This window comes from Sinocyclocheilus rhinocerous, unplaced genomic scaffold (assembly GCF_001515625.1).
Source record: "Sinocyclocheilus rhinocerous isolate Xijiao unplaced genomic scaffold, SAMN03320098_v1.1 scaffold1251, whole genome shotgun sequence".
Taxonomy (NCBI): Eukaryota; Metazoa; Chordata; class Actinopteri; order Cypriniformes; family Cyprinidae; genus Sinocyclocheilus; species Sinocyclocheilus rhinocerous.
In genome coordinates this window covers 286871-307998 of record NW_015636566.1, presented here as the reverse complement: position 1 = coordinate 307998, position 21128 = coordinate 286871, and the positions used below count along the sequence as shown (strand labels likewise).

General features: G+C 36.3%; 2 protein-coding genes across 2 annotated transcripts in view; one reads left to right on the top strand and one right to left on the bottom strand.

The window, feature by feature from the left end:
* Window positions 1-8013: 8013 nt before the first annotated feature.
* LOC107747977 (COMM domain-containing protein 7-like) lies at window positions 8014-15331 on the bottom strand. Its single transcript, XM_016562618.1, has 9 exons — window positions 15165-15331; window positions 14056-14109; window positions 13312-13414; window positions 12056-12112; window positions 11918-11955; window positions 10941-11031; window positions 10777-10826; window positions 8260-8308; window positions 8014-8147 (listed from the first exon to the last, which is right to left on the bottom strand). The coding sequence occupies exons 1-9, from the start codon at window positions 15246-15248 to the stop codon at window positions 8071-8073; spliced, it is 603 nt and encodes a 200-aa protein (XP_016418104.1). The 5' UTR covers window positions 15249-15331; the 3' UTR covers window positions 8014-8070.
* Window positions 15332-17187: 1856 nt separating this feature from the next.
* dnmt3bb.1 (DNA (cytosine-5-)-methyltransferase 3 beta, duplicate b.1) overlaps window positions 17188-21128 on the top strand; it is a 44876-nt gene continuing 40935 nt past the window's right edge. The window contains exon 1 of the mRNA XM_016562617.1: window positions 17188-17371. The gene's annotated coding sequence lies outside the window, so the exon portion shown is untranslated. The remainder of the gene's footprint in view (window positions 17372-21128) is intronic.

Sequence of the window (21128 nt, the reverse complement as noted above, 5' to 3'; positions counted from 1 at the left end):
ATATATATATATATACATGTATGAGGGCTAGCATGAATGGAGACTAAATTTCTGTTCATTTCAATATAACATGTCAGATATAATGATGTAGATTTGAGATCCATTTATGGAAACACCCACTCAGAAATATCTATAAATATCCACTAATAAACACATCTCTCTTTTTGGCTCACCCACAATTAAAGACTTCAGCTTTCCTTTTCACACTTGGTCAGTTTATCGGTCCTTTCTTTATTTGTCTGATATTTGCCCCTTACCAGCCTTCAGTATGTGCCCTGAGGTGAAGCTAGCATGTACCGACCGCCCTAACAACATGCCTGCATCAAGGTGTTTACAGACAATGTCCGAGAATCACTGTTAGATGGAGGAATCAGTCGTTCAGGGACTCTCTCAATGCCAGTTCTTTTGTTTGGGGTTCATGTTGATTCTCCTCCCTTCCCTTTTTTGTCCCTGTTTTCCTTCTTCTCTGCCCAGTTATTCTCCTGAACGTTTGAGAGGATAGACAGAAATTTCTTTCTTTTCTATCTTTCTTTTTACTTCTTTTCTGTACAGGCGTAGGTTAGTCTGAGCAGGTCATCACTGCAGGAAATGTTTTTAGTCTCGTTTGAAGTGCTTCAGCACTGTGCTGGCAGTAGTGATGCCCTTGGCCTCACCTTGTGACCCTTTTCTCACAACTTAAATTAGCCTCTCTCTCCATCCTCTTCCATGTGCACATCCTTTACTCCAGCTCCATCTTTTGTAATCTACCCTTCATTTTCTTCACCCCGATTTGCCCTTTCTTTCTTTTCTAGGGTCTTGTTTCAGCAAGACACTTTACTAATGAGACTCATACTTCTAAATGAACATTATAGCCAATGCTGACCTCTAGTGTCTAATGGACCAAACTGCAATTAATCAGATGTGGAATTCAAATTGATCATGAGCAGGAACAAAACCCCTCTGTTTAGGGATGGCACTGTAGTGTGAATTATACATGCTTGCATTCACCATATTATAATATGTGCATACTTTGCATATAGTATATTAAATACTATACTAATTTATTATTATATGATAATCCACACCTCATATATATATATATATATATATATATATATTGATATAACATTTGAGGTATAATTATATATATGATTCATCTTGCATTTCTTAGTTCCCAACAGCATAAATAAATAAAATAAAATATATATTGATAAGTGTAAATTTACATTGTATGGTTTATCATATTATATTATTGTAATAGAACTAAATGCATATTCTGGGATTGAAATTGAACATGGCGGGAACAATGAAACCTTTTCATATAATAAAATATTAAAGTGTGGGTAATACATATTATATTATGAGGTGTTGGTTATGCTTTTATCATTATCATTAAAATATATTATGTACACTATATTATACCAAAGTATACAATATATTGTATATTATTACTTTTGATTATGCATAATATTAGCTCCACATTTATCTCCATAGTAAAGGAGCAAAGTCTTCTAATGGCTAAGTGTTTGTAGTTTTAATCAATTCTTACCTTCTAACAGCATAAAATGCCGTTGAGTGAATGAATTCTCACTCTGAGGGAATAATTCTCTTAGAAGAGATGGTAACAAAAGAAAGGTGCATGTTGGCATTGGCAGTATTTTTGTGCCCTACCCCCCTGACTACTGCATGAGGCTGTGGGGAGGGGGAGGGGGAGGAGAGAAGAGATAGGGGAGGAGGGGGAGGGGTCAGCCTTGGGACAGGCCCGGCATGCTAGTGGAGGGGAAGCAATGGGATGGCTCGGTTGCCAGGGCGATGAGAGAGGCTGGAACCCAGGTGAGTGGTAACTAAGTAACAAGAGCAAACAATAGATGAGAGTTAGAATAATGCAGAAATAGAAATTTTATATCAAATCACATTTTAAAGAGTACACAAAAGCAAATAAACACTGTGCGCCTGCATATCTCTACTGCACGTGTTAATATTCAGGATGCAGATCACACTTTCTCAAGGCATACAAGTTGAGGCCCTTCTTCCTTCAAAGCGGCCTGCGCAGGCCGTCTGTCCTGCCCAGATTAGGGCCGCAGCGCCTGGGGTGAAATACTGCAGGAAATCCCCCTGTGCACCACAGCCCAATCTACACGACACAGTGATGTCTGTGGTCTGCACCCCAGAGCAACTTAAAAAAGAAACCATCAATTATTCTTCAGATGACGAAAGGCTGAGGAGTGTGTGTGTACGCGTTCATGAGAACAGGACAGAGTGAAAGGAACAGTCTGAATGAAAGTGTGCTCATGTCTGTGAGAAACGCAGATGGGGTCAACAGGGCCGTATATGAAAGAGGAAGACTGTAGGAACCATACTGGCCTTGTTTCCTGTTTGAAACTGCGCCTCTGAGAGGTTCATGGCGGGAAATGTGTGTGTGTGTGTGTGTGTGTGTGGGATGAGTACCAGTATCCTGGTGTTCAGCCCACTGAGCCCCTGTATGTGGCTGATGAAGTGCTAAACCCTCTTCTTCCTTTCTGAGCAACTGTTTCAGCTCCATTTCTCACTGTGCTCATTTATGGTCTTTGTGGAATCCACAGACTTTTTTTTCTCTCTTAACATTTTCTGTGGTGATTTTTGTGAGAAGAACTGCGGAATGGATTTAAATATAGTAAAATGTGTTGAAGCCAGTGAAAGACACATTTCACAATACATTTTTCCTCTGTAATGTGACATATTTTTCAGTGTTGCTATTGTTAACTACATATATATAAATTACATAAATATAACTAAATAGAAATATTAAAAACTGAAAATATAAAAATAAAATCTAATTCAAAATAAATACTATATATAAAATCTAATTTAATTATAAATAATATGTATTATTGATTTATGAATGTGAGTTGTTTTAGAGGAAGAGCAGGTTAGCCTACATTTTGATAAATTACAGACAATAGAATTAAAAATTTGTTATTGCTACACAACTGGGCCAAAGGTAATAAGACTATAAACATGCATTAAGAAAGTAAATAGGGTCAGTTCTGATTCCATCTTGATTTTACACTGCTCTGAGTACTATATTTTTACTGGTAGGAACAACTGCTCTGAATGAAAGTTTATTGTGTTTAAGTGTGTTTTATATGGATTATTTTTAACATTCATGATGTCCTCTGCCCATTTTCTCTGCCTCAGACATTAGTAAAAAGAAAAAGTGCTAGTCCAGATTAAAAGCAGAACACAATTGGCAAAAAAAAGAAAATTCCTTAAAAAAAATCCCACATTCTTCAATGACCTCCTCACTATTGGATGTCTGTTATTTGGCCCAAAAAGTACAAAAAGACAATAGCAGCTAAAGTTTCAGAAGATCATTTTCACAAGATTAATTTCAATGATTAAAGATTCCTGGGAATAAATGGAAACTTTTTAGAGAAATAATACATTTAAAGTCAGTATGAAATGAAAATGCACCCTATTATTTTCTAAATTTATATTATAGATTTTATTGTGAACAATTCATCTGTGCATGTTTCATTAAAAAAAAACTGTTATTTCAGACTTGATAAGACAAATATAATTTTAGTTTACAATGATTTCATACACAAAACATATAATATGTACTTGAAAAGATTGTTTCAAAAGCTGTATCAAGGGCAAACATGGACAATGTTAACCAGCAAAACTTCAACGTCTTTGTGCACTTTTAATGATTTACACATTAACTGCCCATAAATACTTCCACAGAAAACTGTCCACATTTTTTTCTCTCTCAGAACTTGCACCTATACATACACAGTGGACAATGAAATTTTTTTTAATCTCATAACTTGCCAGAAGTGCAAAGCAGATGTTTGGAGATTTGCTTTAGGGTGTCTAGTAAATTCTCGTGGGAATTTAACTTCCTCTTTTTGCTGTCTAGAGTAACAGTAACTTTCCCCTATACCTTTCTCTACGTTCAGTTATGCACATACCTCTCTCACACACACACACACACACACACACACCAGGTGCTTAGTGCATGGCAGGTGTGAACAAGCATGACTGGCCTGGAGAGGTAGAAATGTAAAAATCAAAGAACTTCAGGATTGGGATTTATTCTGACGGAGTCTATTTAACATCATACACGTATTTTCGCTGTATTCACTCATATTTATTGCTGATGGATTCATGGCAACAGTTCACTGCCAGAAGCTTTTCACTTCTTAAGTCAGAGTCAAACAAAAGCTAATAGTATTTCACAATATTTTCAATCTGTTTGTAAAGAGAATTATTGTAGTACAAAGAGTACAGTTACTGAAACGTATATGTAGCAAATAATGTCATTGCTGATTCCAAAGATGTTTAACTTTAGATTTAACATTAAACAGTTCAAATTCAATTGATCAATGTATTATATTAGTATTCTTCATGAAATATCAGATGGTGTTTTATGCGTTTGATCATTTTGAACACCTATTATCTACCCTATTGCGCAAAAAGAGCAAGAATTTTGCAATATCTTTGTACAGCAGACAGTTGGCAGTTTTCAGTTAATGAAGGATTTTGCTCTTACGTTGCGGTGAACGTAGGCTACAGTTTTTCATACGTCAACACTCTTACAGAGAGCGTAATTTGATTTTAACTGACACAACTTGAGAACTGATTTGAACTGATTTGCCCTTTTCTTCCATAGCATATTTATGTCATAGCAAGTCACATTGTGAATGTAAAAAACACAGTCCCAAGAATACTGCCACAACATCATTTGATTTGTTTATGTGCACCTCAGGCTACATTTGAAAGTTTAGGGCCACACTGAGGTCAGTGATGATTGCTTTTACTTTCACAGTTTTTGGTGTACCGACTGAACAACATTCTAAACTATGCAAGCAATCTGTATATTTATTTGGCAAGAGCTTTAACTATGAGGTCTTACATTTTGCAATTAAATGTTCCACTGTCTAGATACCACAAGAAGCTATGTAATCTTGATATCTGCCGGCTTTTAAAAACAGAGATTGAGTCATTTATTTTCTTTGTTAAATGACATCTACTTTCTCCCCCAGCGCTCCCATCTTCAGAAGTGCTTGTTGAAACAAGTTTTACATCGGTGTTAAATGAGGCAAAGACATCCATAAAGGTTTAAATGGTTTATCCCTTTACTTTTATATTTCTTTGCTTTTTTTGTATGCTCTCATTGACAATTATCTCTAATTTTATGCATTAGTCTCATTTAACTAATATGACCATTAATATGAGGACTAATGGACTGTAAACTTTTTAACACAGCACACACAATAGATTATTCACATCTTTCTTGATAAAAACTTGAGTCTTGGTAACATTTAGTAGTAATGATGGGTGTTACATTCCATTTTATTTCATAAACCTGCTTCAAGCTATTTAGACTTCATAGTCAAGATGTTTTTGTGCTGTCCTCAGTGAATTGCTTGCTTTTTAGCTTGCCAGCTAAAGGTGACTGTATTCTTACTGGTTGGGACAATGGGTTTGAATGCCTCAGACCCTCTGGCCCTCGTAAAACAGGGATTTTTTCCCCTTGTTTTGACCACTGAGATATGAAATTACTTGCCTCTTTTTATAGCCGTCCCTCACATGGTCCCTTGATAGTTCTGCAGCATCCCTCTGCCACCCCACCACCTCACTCTTGGCTGGTTCTTATCCCAGCCTGGGATATTTGGGGGGGGGGGTACTTTGGGTTCGGGCCGAATTCCAAACTCAGAGCTCTCCCCTCAGACAGCATGCCAAATATGCATATGTTACCATATCTGATTAAGTGTACGTGTGAACTTGTGAAAGACTACTTAGGATCATTGTCCTGAACTGTTTGTGTAGTTAGTAAATGCAAAGCATGATGCGCCATGAACTACCATGTACTACAGTTAGGATGAGATTGTTTTGTTAGAAAAGTTTAGTGTTTTATATCAGCTTCATGACCCGCCATAGTGGGCAAGCAGATACTTATAATGCTAGTATAACAGTCGCTCCTAGAGAAAGTAACAATGGTTTTATGCTTCCTCCTGTAAATATGCGAGTCATCTGATAAACTGGTCATAAAGAGCATGTATGTGATAGCAACAGCTAGAACGTGTTCACCTAAAATTCACCACAGATTTTCATATTGGGATTATTTTATGTATATAAAGGTCGTTTTTACAGAATAAAAAGAAGAGTAGATGACGATGAAAATTGACGATGAAAGCGGAGCCGCACAATGCTTCTTGCATATGGGTTTTAAAAAGGAAGTGTCCAAAAAGTTACCAAGGTATAACTGGCTTGTGACAACCAAGCGTTCATAGCAATGTTGCTTTTTGATTCATTGATCTCGGCTCTTCCTGTCATTGTGATACAGAGTTCACCAAGCACAGAATTGTTCACCTACTAGTAGGGAATGTAAACTTGGATTAGATGGGTTAGTTTTACCCTACACACAAAAATAATAGTTCTTTATTGGCCTCTATGGTGTCATGGAGAATCTTTAACATCTATGAAAACTCGTCATTCCATAAAAGATTCTTTATAGTGAAAGTTTTTTTAAATGGTTCTTCTTTATATATGCCATCACTGTGAAAACCCCCTTTCGGAACCTTCATTTTTTTAGGAGTGTACTGATGTCTTTCTTGTTGCATTAGGAACCACAGGTTTAAACATTTGGTGCTTGCAAGTTGCACTTGTTCGAGGAGCCACTGGTGTAAAGCTGCCATCAATGTGAATGTGAATCCCCTCTACAAGTAATGATATCAACTTTGACCTGGGAGAACTGTTACAACTATCTCATCAGAAAACAGTTGGAGTTTTCAAATGAACTCGTTTGATTTGATTTGTATACAAATCTGAATTTTGGGGGAAAAAAATAAGAATGAACGTCCACCCCCAAACCTAACTCTCAGTGGGGTGTAAGGAGATCGAATGAAATTATAGGAGTTCGCCACCAAATTGCCTAAATATAACACAGTTATGAATTGTCATGCGTGTTAACCATTTGAGGAGCAGCCGAACGAGCGTCACCCATCACAAGTTGTGGAGAACCTGGTGCTAATGACTGATAACCTGCACATTCTGACATGCAGACAGAAGAGTGTCAGTCAATACCTGAGAAAATTAAAACATGGAATTGAGACAAAATGAAACAGATTTTTCAGAATTAAGAGTACTGCTCAAAAAGAGGGAAACAATGACATGTGTAAGGACAAATCAACTGGATGATTTATCTACACAGCCTCTGGGTGTGTTCTTTGATATCGTCAGTCTTGATATTATGTTGCTCCAGGACACAAATACCATCTAAAAGAGCAGTGGTTCCCAACCCTGGTCCTGGAGGCACCCCAACACTGCACATTTTGCATGTCTTCTTTCTCTGACGCACCAGTTTCAGGTCTTGGAGTCACTACTAATGAGCTGATGACCTGAATCAGGTGTGTTTGATTAAGGAGACATACAAATTGTGCAGTGTTGGGGTGCCTCCAGGACCAGGGTTGGGAACCACTGTAATAGAGAACTCATATTTTGACACAGAGTAAATTTATTACATCAGTCTGAATCGGTGTAAAGCATGATAGCCTTTGATGTACTTTTCAACTTTTCAAATGTCTGCTGACAGAAAAATTAATATGTTTCTGTAGACCTACTAGCAGTAGTAGTCAAAATTCCTCAATTTATTACTACAAATTTGGCTGATAATTATGTTCTGTATTCTTCCACAAATATATGAATTTTATTAGTGTTTGTACTGTATTAATGATATCATTTATACAGTAAGCAAATGGTTTGATTAAAAATGTCTCAAGTAGTGGCTTATTTTTAAAAATATATTAATTTATTAGTGAACAAAGTACAAAAAGCACATACCGTATGCTGGTATTAATAAAAACCACGGCAGAAGAAATTTATCAAAGGTTTAATAAACAGAAGATCAATAAAGAGCATCAATGTGGAAGGTCATCTTTGTCCCAAACAAAAACACACGTACAAGGGTGCAAACAAACACACAACTGAATAAGATTAGTGAATTATAATTATTAAAGTTGAAACATTTTGTGAGTATGGGAACATCATTACAATTATTTACTGATTAACAGGCAAAGAGGAAAACTCTGATTACAATGACCTCAGTTAACTGAAACAATCCATACTGGCTTTGGCGCGCTCCATCTCATGAAGGAAGTTATAGAACTGAGGTAAAGTCAGCTCTAATGTGGAGAGATACAAAGATACAAACAAAATGAGACTGAGTGTGTAATGAAAACGCTGAATCAAGTAGAGTATGTTACAACTTAGACAATGGATTTGAAGTAAACTTACCCATGTACACATTTTCTGTCTTGTTTCCTTTTCTGATCACCAGTTTTAGCTGTGAAAAGAACAAAAAAGTTGAATGAATGATGAGCCTCTCTGTCTTATAACTCCAGCAGTGCCTAAAGCAGACAGAGGTTACAGATCAAGAGTTTGATCACTGAAGGAAACATTAGACTGCTTCTGCAAATACAACATACTAACATTAGACAAATATTCCCCACCATGGGTATAATATGACTAGCATTATATGCCAGAGGAGCCCTGAAAAGGTATTTTCTTTATGTCAGAGTGCAGTCAATTGGAATCGTAACTAGAAACTGACAATATTTATATTTTAGCTGGGATAAAAGGAGATGGTAGGTAATTTTAAAATATAAAGGAGGAAGATGATGACAATTATTTACTTTGACAGTTACCTGCCATTAAGAAAATGCATTTTCTTTTAAGACGACTAATAGCACACCAAAGACACCATCAATCCCTTAGACTTGAGTGTTTTGCTAGAGTGCACTGATTCAGATGCAACAAAGTATGCTTGTGATCATGCGGTCTCTCAAGATTCTGGTGCGGTTAGTGCATGTGCTAAGGTTCTCATTAAGTCGGCAAGAATCTTTCTCTCTATCATTTCCTGCCTCATCTCTCATTTTTTTTATATAAATAAAACTTCTGGCTCTGTGCTGCAAGAGTCTAAATGTACTTAGATACTTAACAATTAGGCTACTGTACTAATCACCATCTCATTTATTTGAAGAGATACCCACCCAAAAATAAAAATTCTCTCAATAATTAGTCACCTGGTTTATAGATTTAAAAAAAAAGAGTTTTAATATATTAGTATTTTTCTTGTACACAGCTATCATTTTCCTTCAGATGAAATTGGGTTATGGATTACCGTCGTGCTAACTTTGGAGGTCCCATACACAATATGTGACCCTGGACCACAAAACCAGTCATATGCGTCAATTTTTCGAAATTGAGATTTATAAATAATCTGAAAGCTGAATAAATAAGCTTTCCATTGATGTATTGTTTTTTAGGATATAACAATATTTGGAAATCTGGAATCTGAGGGTGAAAAATATTGAGAAAATCGCCTTTAAAAAGTTGTCCAAATGAAGTCCTTAGCAATGCATATTACTAATCAAAAATTAAGTTTTAATATATTTACAGTAGGAAATTTACAAAATATCTTCATGGAACATGATCTTTACTTAATATTCTAATGATTTTTGGCATAAAAGAAAAATCTATAATTTTGACCCATACAATGCATTTTTGGCTATTGCTACAAATATACCCCAGCGACTTAAGACAGGTTTTGTGGTCCAGGGTCACATATATGGACTTATGATGGGTTACATTTCCAAATACATTTCTTATTTTTCTAAACATCCTCACTTATGTTCATCTGAAAAAAGAAAAACATATACATGTGGGACAGCATGAGGGTGAGTAAATGATGAGAGAATTTTCATTTTTGGAGGAGTGTCCCTTTAAATACACAGGAAAGAGATTATGCTGTGAAACGATGATGTATAAATCTATAAACTCTCAGGTTCTGTTAAATTTCTTCACTCACTTAAGGATTGGGTTAATAATTTTAAAGGCTGGATTATACACAACCTTTTAAATCTGAATGAATTTTTAAAACACTAGTCAAGTCAAGTAATCTTTATCTTAATCTAAATATTGAGAAAATCGCCTTTAAAGTTATCCAAATGAAGTTCTTAGCGATGCATATTACTAATCAAAAATTAAGTTTTAATATATTTACAGTAGGAAATTTACAAAATATCTTCATGGAACATGATCTTTACTTAATATTCTAATGATTTTTGGCATAAAAGAAAAATCTATAATTTTGACCCATACAATGCATTTTTGGCTATTGCTACAAATATACCCCAGCGACTTAAGACAGGTTTTGTGGTCCAGGGTCACATATATGGACTTATGATGGGTTACATTTCCAAATAAATTTCTTATTTTTCTAAACATCCTCACTTATGTTCATCTGAAAAAAGAAAAACATATACATGTGGGATAGCATGAGGGTGAGTAAATGATGAGAGAATTTTCATTTTTGGAGGAGTGTCCCTTTAAATACACAGGAAAGAGATTATGCTGTGAAACGATGATGTATAAATCTATAAACTCTCAGGTTCTGTTAAATTTCTTCACTCACTTAAGGATTGGGTTAATAATTTTAAAGGCTGGATTATACACAACCTTTTAAATCTGAATGAATTTTTAAAACACTAGTCAAGTCAAGTAATCTTTATCTTAATCTGAAGCCTAAAAAAAAATGTTTTGCCCATCATAGCCTACTCAATTTTCTATGAAATCTGTTAAATCAGACTGTCCAAAATCTGCAGACTGGAACTGACTTTTTTCTGCAAAAGTTGTGTAGCACAATCCAACCTTAAAATCTGATTCAAAATCATGTAAGGGTTAAATGTATTTTAAAATCAATCTCTTGATGAATGTTTGCACTGACTTTTAAAAAATTAAATACAGGTTTACCTGTAGAAAAATGTTTCCGGTCTTTTGCAGCTCACTTGTACCAACAGTAACTGCAAAGAATTATGCATTTAAATTACTCACATATTATTTAATCACATTATTTATATTCTTATTTGCACTGTAGGTAATATAGATTTACATACTAATGTTAATCCATTGCTTACCACCAAATTTCCACTCCATGTCAACAAGTTGGTTGACCATTAGTGTCTGTCCCACGGCCAGTCTGGACAAAACAGGGTAGTGGATTCTCCACTGAAATAAATGGAAGATGTAGACATGCGGAGTCTTACAGTCATGCCCATCCACAAAAACATGCATTAATGTGTATCAGTCACTCCTCTCTTCCTTCTCCGCTAATGTCTCCACTGCTAAAAGGACATACCATCATACCTAAATTAACAATTCGTCTAACTCTCGCATGCTCTTTAAAACATTTTCCTCCCTCCTTTGTCCTCCTCCTCCCCCTCCTTCCAACTCCTTGTTCAAGCTCTTGTTCTGTCCAGGCTGGACTATTGCAATGCTCTTTTGGCAGGTCTTCCAGCCATTTCTATCAAACCTTTACAATTAATTCAGAACTTAATTTTTATTGAGCCAAAAATTATGCACGGCACACCTCTGCGCGGGGCATATAGGACCTACAATTATGTACAGTATTTGAAAAATAATGTGTTTTTTGAACATTAAAGCATGTCAACATATTCTGTTACACCAAATACACAAAATAATGATCTTTAAAAAAGCATATGACCCCTTTAAAAAAAAAACACTAGCTTCTCTAATCTTTTTGCATTGTATTCTCTAATTATTTTGTATTTGAATGTTTTCTTTTTATTTATTATACAATTAACAAAGCAAACAAAGGCCTCTAACACTAGCTTACTCTATTATGTTTCTATTATATCTGTTTTCCTTTTATTTATTATATAATAATAAAAAAAAAACCTTGCTACGTGTACCGCATTAAGCTAACTGAGACTTGTTATAGCACTTGTATATCATTGCTCTCTTGTTGATTTTGATTGCTTCCATTGTCCTCATTTGTAAATCGCTTTGGATAAAAGCGTCTGCTAAATGACTAAATGTAAATGTAAAAACATGGAAACAACTAAAACACCAAAATGACTATGTTAAGACAAACCTGGTCAGAGAAATGACTGGCCTTGTCCTCATTTAATCCTGTAATTAAGCAATAGATCACAATGTTAAATACAGACTCATGAGTCATGACAAATATAATCAAATGGGTACAGATGATGGGAGTGAAGAAAGATGGTACCTAATGAGAGCAAGTCTGCCTTCACCTGTTCAGCTGTTAGGTTTCTTTTTAAAGCACCTGAGAAGGGAGGAAGACATTTGCATTGCTTCTATATGCACATTATATCTCTGTTCCAAAGCCTAGTGAACTAAGTAGGCAGCATTCTAACTGATATGATACCTTGATAATGTACTAATTGGGAACACTAAATAGGGTTGTAACAATACATTGATATGGATTGATGTATCATTCAAATCACTAACCATATGAAGTACTAATGCAACACGTAAAAAAAGATGAATATTTTTATATATCTATAAGATATATTAGAACACTTGTTTGACTTTTAGTTTAAAAAATCACTAATATGCCTTCAAGTTCTGCATAATTACTTTTTTTTTTTTAACAACTGGAGTACCTCATTTTGTTGTATCATAATAGGGATACAAGATTTTCCCATTTTTGAGAGCAAAGACTGAAACAATCTCTTGACTTGTCATTGCTTATCGCATTGCACAAGCACAATGATGAGCTGTCATCAGACGATTGAAGATCTCATGTGCGACTTTTCCACGATTTTCTAAATTGTTTTAAATACTAAAGTGTATTTTTTTTTGTGTGGATGTCCCAATTGAGATATAAGAGTTGCATTGATATTGATGCCTTAGAGAATTCGGCTAAAATTAGATTTTGGATTTAAGTTTCCTACCTTTTGAAAGAGTCTTTACATCGAGAGTGCACTTATGCTGCCTACGTAGGCACCTCACAAGGTTTTGAAATACAGTAGACTATACATTTTTTACATCTCTGTCTGATTTCTCCAATACATATTATTCTACACCACCACTTTTTCCCCATCATTTTTTCTCATCAGTATGATTAGTAATTTCACATGTTCCTCTTCATTCTACTGCCTAAAAGCACAGGTAGCAGGATAGTCATTGCATGCAAATGTAGCAGCATACTATGCATACTGATTGGTAGGGTCGGCCAGTCTACATGTGGCATTTGGTCCAGATTCCCCAGGGCAATTTGCAACATTGGCTATTTGCATATGTTAGGATCCTCTAGACGCATAATGCAGCAATTTGGTGTAAAATAAACTGAACAATCACTCACTGAGATTAGGATCATAGCGTGTTTAGATCAGTGCTGGGGTCAGGCTAAACGTCTACATTTGATGTTATCACCAGGGGAAGGGGACTGCATTATTCATTTTTTGAAATTTCAGATAAAGGTGCTCGATTTGTTCAAGATGAGGGTCCTGAAGGTTTTACCATGAGGTAGGAGGAGGACACTCTTCATCAGAGCCCTCAGTGGTCCTGCACTCATCCCATTCTCTCCAGCAAACTCTGTCAACTGACGCAAGAACCGCTCTGACTGATGAGGAAGAAGCACAATATGTAACATTTACTTGTGTGTAAATCCTGTTGAAGTTATCACAATAAACATTCACATAATATATCTTTCTTTACCGGTCCTAATTCAGACAAGACAACTTACCCTGGAGAACGCAATATTATGGATATAGGATTCATATTTTAGCCGGAAGCATTGGTTTGAAGTTAAAAATGTCTAAAGGATGGATTTGTTTCTTACAAACACACAGCTTTTCACTTCACAAGACATCAATTGATAGACTGCAGTCACGTGGATTACTTGTGAATTATTGTAATGTTTTTATCAGCTGTTTGGCCTCTCATTTTAACGGCACCCATTCACTGCAGAGGATCCATTGGTGAGCAAGTGATGTAATGCTAAATTTATCCAAATCTATTCTGATGAAGAAACAAACTCATCTACGTCTTAGATGGCCTGAGGGTGAGTACATTTTCAGTTTTGGATGAACCATTCCTTTAACTCTTTTTTTTTTTTTTGGTTCATGTATTTGTGGACACTTCTATCCAAAGACACTTGTAATGCATTCAAGGTACATATTTTATCTTTTCATGCATTTCCTGGCAATGATTCAACACACAGAAATGGCTTTCCAGAGAAGTAATCTGGGAGCGTTGACTCACCTCTTTGGGTTCTAGAAGGAACTGGTATAAGATCTCTGTCAGACTCACAAACTGCTGCAATGGGAGGAAAAAAGTAAAGCTGAGTGACTGGCATTGAATGAAGGTAGCATATGTGCACTATCTAGGTGAAAAGCAGAAAATAAAATATATCAATACAGACCTCCTTTTAAGTAGCAGAGAAACATGCAGACACTACCAGTCCAAAGTTTGGATACAACTACTCATTCTTTATTATCACTATTTCCATATTTTATAATAACGGTCCACAAAATTATGAAATAAACAAATGGAAATATGGAAAAATAAATTATTAAAAATAAACGTTAAATAAAGCTACCTTATATATTTTAGGTTCTACAAATTTCCACCGACCAACTTTATGAGGTGCATCTTGGGATGCATTTAAACAGTACTGAATAAGTTCCCAACGATTCAAGGGTCTTGTTGGCTGCACTTCCTGAGTTTTTCATCCATTAAAAATATTTAAATATTAGTTTTGCAATAAATAAATAAATACATACAATTCAATACATTAAATAAATTATTTATTAGCAAAATAATCAAGCATTTAAGCATGACATCTTTAGATAAAAAGGATTTAAAAATCATGCAGCATATTAGAATGATTTCTGAAGGATCATGTGACACTTTATACTGGAGTTTCAGCTTTGCATCACAGGAATAAATGAGAGTTTAATGTATATTAAAATAGAAAAACGATATTTTACATCATAATAATATTTCTCAATATTACATTTTTCCTGTATTTTTGATCAAATAAATGCAGCCTTGATGAGCATAAGAAACTCCTGTAAAAAACGTTCTGATCCCAAACTTTTGACCAGTAAGTTACGTTTTTACGCCTGAAATCCTCTACATCACTACAGGAGCCCAGCTTAGTGTGCTAATGCTAAGTGTTATGGTAACATCACGTAACTAAACGTTATACACACTAAAGCGATCAGGCGACTTTTTTCTGAAGGCGAGATGATCACCAGACCCGTTTATTTACATCGAATTAAATTATACACTAAATCCGTTGATCACAGATACACTAAACTCATTCATTAGTATCATAATTCCCACTTCGCAGCATACTGGATTCCTACCTGTTCACTGAATTTATTCAGATTCTGAAAGTCAGTGCAGACATTGTCGGGTATTGTATCATTCGTGAAATGCAACTGCAACATTGTTTCACCGCAGCTCCGCTGTTGCTACTGCGCTGTGACATCTGCTTCCACACTTCCGCTGCCCATCGAGTCCAACGATTTAACGATCCGCACTTTCGTCATTCTCATACTTCAGCTGAGCACATGTGATCATGAGATTTTCTAGTGCAGTGATAATCTGGATGTTTGTATGCATTAATTTAACTATCATAGAAGACAAGATACTTAAATATTATTTTCTTTGCAGAAAAGTAGATGATTAGTTTTGTTTTATTCAGGCTAGTTACATCAAATATGTGCCGAAAAACTTCCATGAAATTAACCCTTAAATAGGCAGAAATATAAAAATACCTCAGAAAATTAATTTAATGTTATTTCCCAAAACATCAAGAGTCAAATAATAAAATTGCATGTTTTTCTTCAAAATGTTGCTTATATTTGTACAGTTTGAATCTAGCATGTAAACAACATATAAAAGATAACAACATTACTTTGGCAAATCCTAATGCAATGCTATAAACTGTGTTTGTTAGTTTACTTGAGGTCATGGGTGACTTGCTATAAAAAAAAAAAAAGCAGACATGATTTTTACAGAGACCAATTTTTTAAAATCTTGTTCTCATAGATTGGGCACACTCATTGTCGGTCATGCTGTAAAATGTCTGTGTGACAATATATAATACTGTATAGCTTACAATATTATATTAAAGATGGTACAACATTCTAATAGTAGATTTTTAATAATTCCCAACATTATAGCCTACATATAGAAAAATGTGTGGCAAGCAAACCAGGAAACATAAAAAAAATATTTCTGTAAGTAAAAGTAAAAATAGTCATATTTTATATGCACAAAATAGAATCTCACAGAACGTGGCATCTCATAACCGAGAAAGGGTTAAACAGTAGGAGGTAAAAGTAGCTTTTATTCAGTGGGAGTGCGATTCGAGACCCGGGAAAAGTCACGCCTGAGTGTAGAGGCGAAAGACCGAGCTGTCCTTGTGAACGAGACTCCATTTACATATTCACCCTTAGGGTTTAAAGGCGTGAGTACCAGCAAAGATTAGTGTGACGTACCTCGGCACCTTGGCAGTGGACTACTCTAACGGCACCTTCAGACTCTGCGTTTTTGTAATAACAGTACTTCTCCAGAGACAGGTAAGTTTCATACCTCTTCTGCATGGAGCACTAGTGCGCGTTCTCGGGGAGAGTTCAAGTGCAGCATGACCGCACATGTCTGATGATATAGATTACTTGCTCAAACTTACTTTTATTTTAGTTAGGCTACTTTAACCTGTAGATTCTATATGTAACTAATCATTTCGTGTTGTTAAAGCATGGAATAGTGTGTGGTTGTGCAGCGTGCGTGGCTGAGGCGTGCTGAAAGCTTGTCTTATAGCTCATTATGTACGCGTGGGGAAGTATGTGAGATTTATTCCTCATTTTCATGCATCACCGGTCTGAGTTCTTTAGTGTGTTGTGCACATTTTCACTTAAAAAAAAAAATCGATTATTCCAAGATTTCCGCGTTCTCGTGAAAAACCAGATGTTTGTTTGGTGAAGATGCAGCGTACAAAAAGTGGGCTTTCCTCACACATTTAAAAAATAATAATCGGTAAAAGTAACTGAAACCAATGTTTTTAATTGTGTGGTTTAAGTTTTTTTCCAGAAAGAAGCGAACTTTCTGAATATGCCTTAAAGGCCATGAAGTAAATGTTCTCAAATAATTTTTGTTAGAATAAAACCGGTTTATTCAATTCGTTGACGTCATAGAAGTGTTATAACGCGCCTCACGCGGATTAAAGTTTTTACTGTTTTGACAACGTATTTTATATGCACAAAATAGAATCTCACAGAACGTGGCATCTCATAACCGAGAAAGGGTTAAACAGTAGGAGGTAAAAGTAGCTTTTATTCAGTGGGAGTGCGATTCGAGACCCGGGAAAAGTCACGCCTGAGTGTAGAGGCGAAAGACCGAGCTGTCCTTGTGAACGAGACTCCATTTACATATTCACCCTTAGGGTTTAAAGGCGTGAGTACCAGCAAAGATTAGTGTGACGTACCTCGGCACCTTGGCAGTGGACTACTCTAACGGCACCTTCAAACTCTGCGTTTTTGTAATAACAGTACTTCTCCAGAGACAGGTAAGTTTCATACCTCTTCTGCATGGAGCACTAGTGCGCGTTCTCGGGGAGAGTTCAAGTGCAGCATGACCGCACATGTCTGATGATATAGATTACTTGCTCAAACTTACTTTTATTTTAGTTAGGCTACTTTAACCTGTAGATTCTATATGTAACTAATCATTTCGTGTTGTTAAAGCATGGAATAGTGTGTGGTTGTGCAGCGTGCGTGGCTGAGGCGTGCTGAAAGCTTGTCTTATAGCTCATTATGTACGCGTGGGGAAGTATGAGATTTATTCCTCATTTTCATGCATCACCGGTCTGAGTTCTTTAGTGTGTTGTGCACATTTTCACTTAAAAAAAAAATCGATTATTCCAAGATTTCCGCGTTCTCGTGAAAAACCAGATGTTTGTTTGGTGAAGATGCAGCGTACAAAAAGTGGGCTTTCCTCACACATTTAAAAAATAATAATCGGTAAAAGTAACTGAAACCAATGTTTTTAATTGTGTGGTTTAAGTTTTTTTCCAGAAAGAAGCGAACTTTCTGAATATGCCTTAAAGGCCATGAAGTAAATGTTCTCAAATAATTTTTGTTAGAATAAAACCGGTTTATTCAATTCGTTGACGTCATAGAAGTGTTATAACGCGCCTCACGCGGATTAAAGTTTTTACTGTTTTGACAACGTCTCACTTTTGCAACATAATTAATAATGGAAACCGCTGATTTATATTTCTGTCCTTTTCACTTATAGGCGTTGCCATGCATTTATAGTTCACCGAAAATGGAAGTTCTGTCATTGTTTACTCATCACGTAGCCTACGACGGACTTTCTTCTGTGGAACACAAAATGAGATGTTAGTCAAAATGTGAGGAACTGACAGCCTCGGTCGTCGTTCAATTTCCTTGCATATTTTTTGTTTCTGTATAAGGAAAGTGAATAACTAATGAGGCTGTCATTCTGCCTAACTGCTCATTTTGGTATGGCCCAACATGAGGTTGAGTAAACGATGACTGAACTTTCATTTTTGGGTGAGCTATCCCTTTAAAACAATAGAAAAGTGAGCGCGTGTAATAAATAAGGGGCGCTGAGTGCAGGTGAATTCCGCAGCGGGGTGAATGTGAGTTGAGTCGAGCGTGCATCTGAGCGAGGGTAACGTGCTAATTGGCGTTGGTAGACTGTACGGCGGAGCGCCCGCTCCGTGCCCGCAGGGCCTCTCGAAGGAATGCCGCGCCGTCACTTTGGTTTTGCGCTGCTGCATAGAAATGACTTCAATCAAATCTTTAGTAACAATGAGACTGCACATTGAAGTTAGAACGATATAGGGCCAGCCCAGCTCGAATAACGCGACCTTCTCTCGGCTTTTATTGGTGGCTGATAGTTTAACCAAAACTTAAGTCGTTTATTTAATAACTATTATTTTCTCTGTCAGGTCACATCTGCATTCACGGTGAACGCAAATGAGCAGCTAGTGATGTCCCATTCGTGTACTATTGTATTTTCTTTTAATTTCTTCGGCATGAAATTAAAATGCACACTATAATTTGTCTAAATGCATGTTATGTCATGTATGTTTTCAAAATGTATTTCGACCTTTAACATTTAAACTAAAACTTCATAACTGGACAACAGACTTCTGTCTGGCCACATGCAGGACTTATCCAGTCACGTGGTCCGTCTAAACCCCGCCCCTGCCAGCTCCCTTTCAAGGAAAGTGTTCACTTGGTGGCCAGATTTGTTGCACCTCCGGGCAGCTATTTTGCGAATCCAAGACCAAGTCCTGTCTTAAATAGGGAAATCCTGAAATCAGCAACAAAATCAGACATGAATGGTTCCATAAATTTATTTTATAATGCTCAAATAGCATAAAAAATATATTTCAGGCTGAACCAGCTAGTATGCATGTGCAGTCTTAATCACACGTCTCAGAACACTCACTGATTCTTTGGGCCTGTCCCGAATGGCACACTTCATGTGTACTTGCAGTCTTGCGGACTTACAATGGAAGCTGTGTATACGTGTCCATTAAGTCCACAAGACCGTAGGGTGTCCGATTCGTCATTTTAGCTTTCAGAAGGATGCTCGCGAGTGCCCCCTTTGCTGAGGCGAGCTCCACAGCAGACCTCTACCTGACAGTCAAAGCGGCATTACGTCATTAAACCCAGTGGGCAATTGATGTTGAAAAGACATCAAACTGACATCAAAATTGACATAAAAAAACCAGGTCAAATATGGAAATCAAACTGACGTCAAAAACTTGACATGACGTTGACAAGATTTTATGTAAATTGAACGTCAAACATATTGGCCTACATTGATTAACTTCCTATTTTCACCCAATTACCACTGGAAGAAATTGCCATCCAAACTGAATTTAAAATGATGTTACAGCATCTTGATCAAGCCTTGACTAAAATTTGACATCAAATTGATATCAAGGTGCCCGCTGGGACATGTAGACTCAGAGGAATACCACAAGGATTTAGGGTGCGATTTGGGATAGGGCCTATGGCTTCTAATGGCAGTGGCAGTGACACAATGACTTTACCAACTGGCGATTTGCTCTTTTATTTAGAAGACATGACTTATTCCACCATATTGTGTGTTGCGCTTTCTCCCATTCATAATGCAAGTGGTATATTTAAAGTCTTTGGTTCATTTGCCTCCACTTTTGAGTGCAATGCCCACATTTTAAAATCTAATCAACAACCAATGCATAGAACCAAGTCCCTACTTACCATTTTTTTTTCTTTCGATAATGTTACACTTATTAATGTTATTGTACAATTTTGATAGAATAACAATTAATTTCACAACACATTCTTAAATGGAATAAAAGCATAACAGAGATTACAGACTTGATGCACATTCTTTATTCTTGATTTTGTATTGACATTTAGTCATCAATTTTGTATTTGCATAATTTTTCCAAATCGTAAATATGAACGAGGATGTCTTAAAGGGTCATGAAACCCCCCGTTTCAGCACTGGATGTGGTTAGTTCTCACCACAGTTTTAAAGGGGTCCTATTATGCTCTTTTACAAAGTCTTGATTTTGTTTTGGGGGTGTACTAGAACAGGCTCTCATACTAGGTTGTTCGAAAAACACATAATTTTTCACATATTTTACATTATTACAACACCTCTCTCACCAGTCTGGCATGAACGACTTGAATAGTTCCTGCATCAAATGAAGGCCTGCCTTCTGAAATACGAAATGTGCTGTAATTGGTTAGCTGGGCCAGTGTGTGTTGGCAGCACTTGGCGCCTGGTCAGGAAATGTCATGCCGCTTGCCATAGCCGCCTGCTGCGAGCTTCAGTGTAAATATTGCATCAAAATCAAATCAATCTGAGCGTGATTTAAACCCGGATGATTGTAACCACATTAAGTTCGTCTGTCTTGGGAAAGCTAGCGTGTCTCCGACATAGTGATAACACTCGTTGCCTTCTCTAGTGCAGCTCAACCAGGTCTCGTCCCATTCGTCGGTATTTGTGATATCACAAATCCCGGAAAATATGCGTTGTAGTATTATTACTTCGTTACATTACACCACTGGTGCCCTATAATTATAATTCATATTTTTGTGGTAATAAAAATAGATGTAAGTGAACAATAGCCTTTAAAATTACTTAAAGTACACATATAATAGCAATGAGGCAATAATAATTAGTTCAAATAAAGTATCAAAAGCAAGAAATCATATGGTTTTATTGGATTTTTTTTAAAAATACATCATGTATTATAAACAATAGAGCTAATGTACATTACGCATTACAAC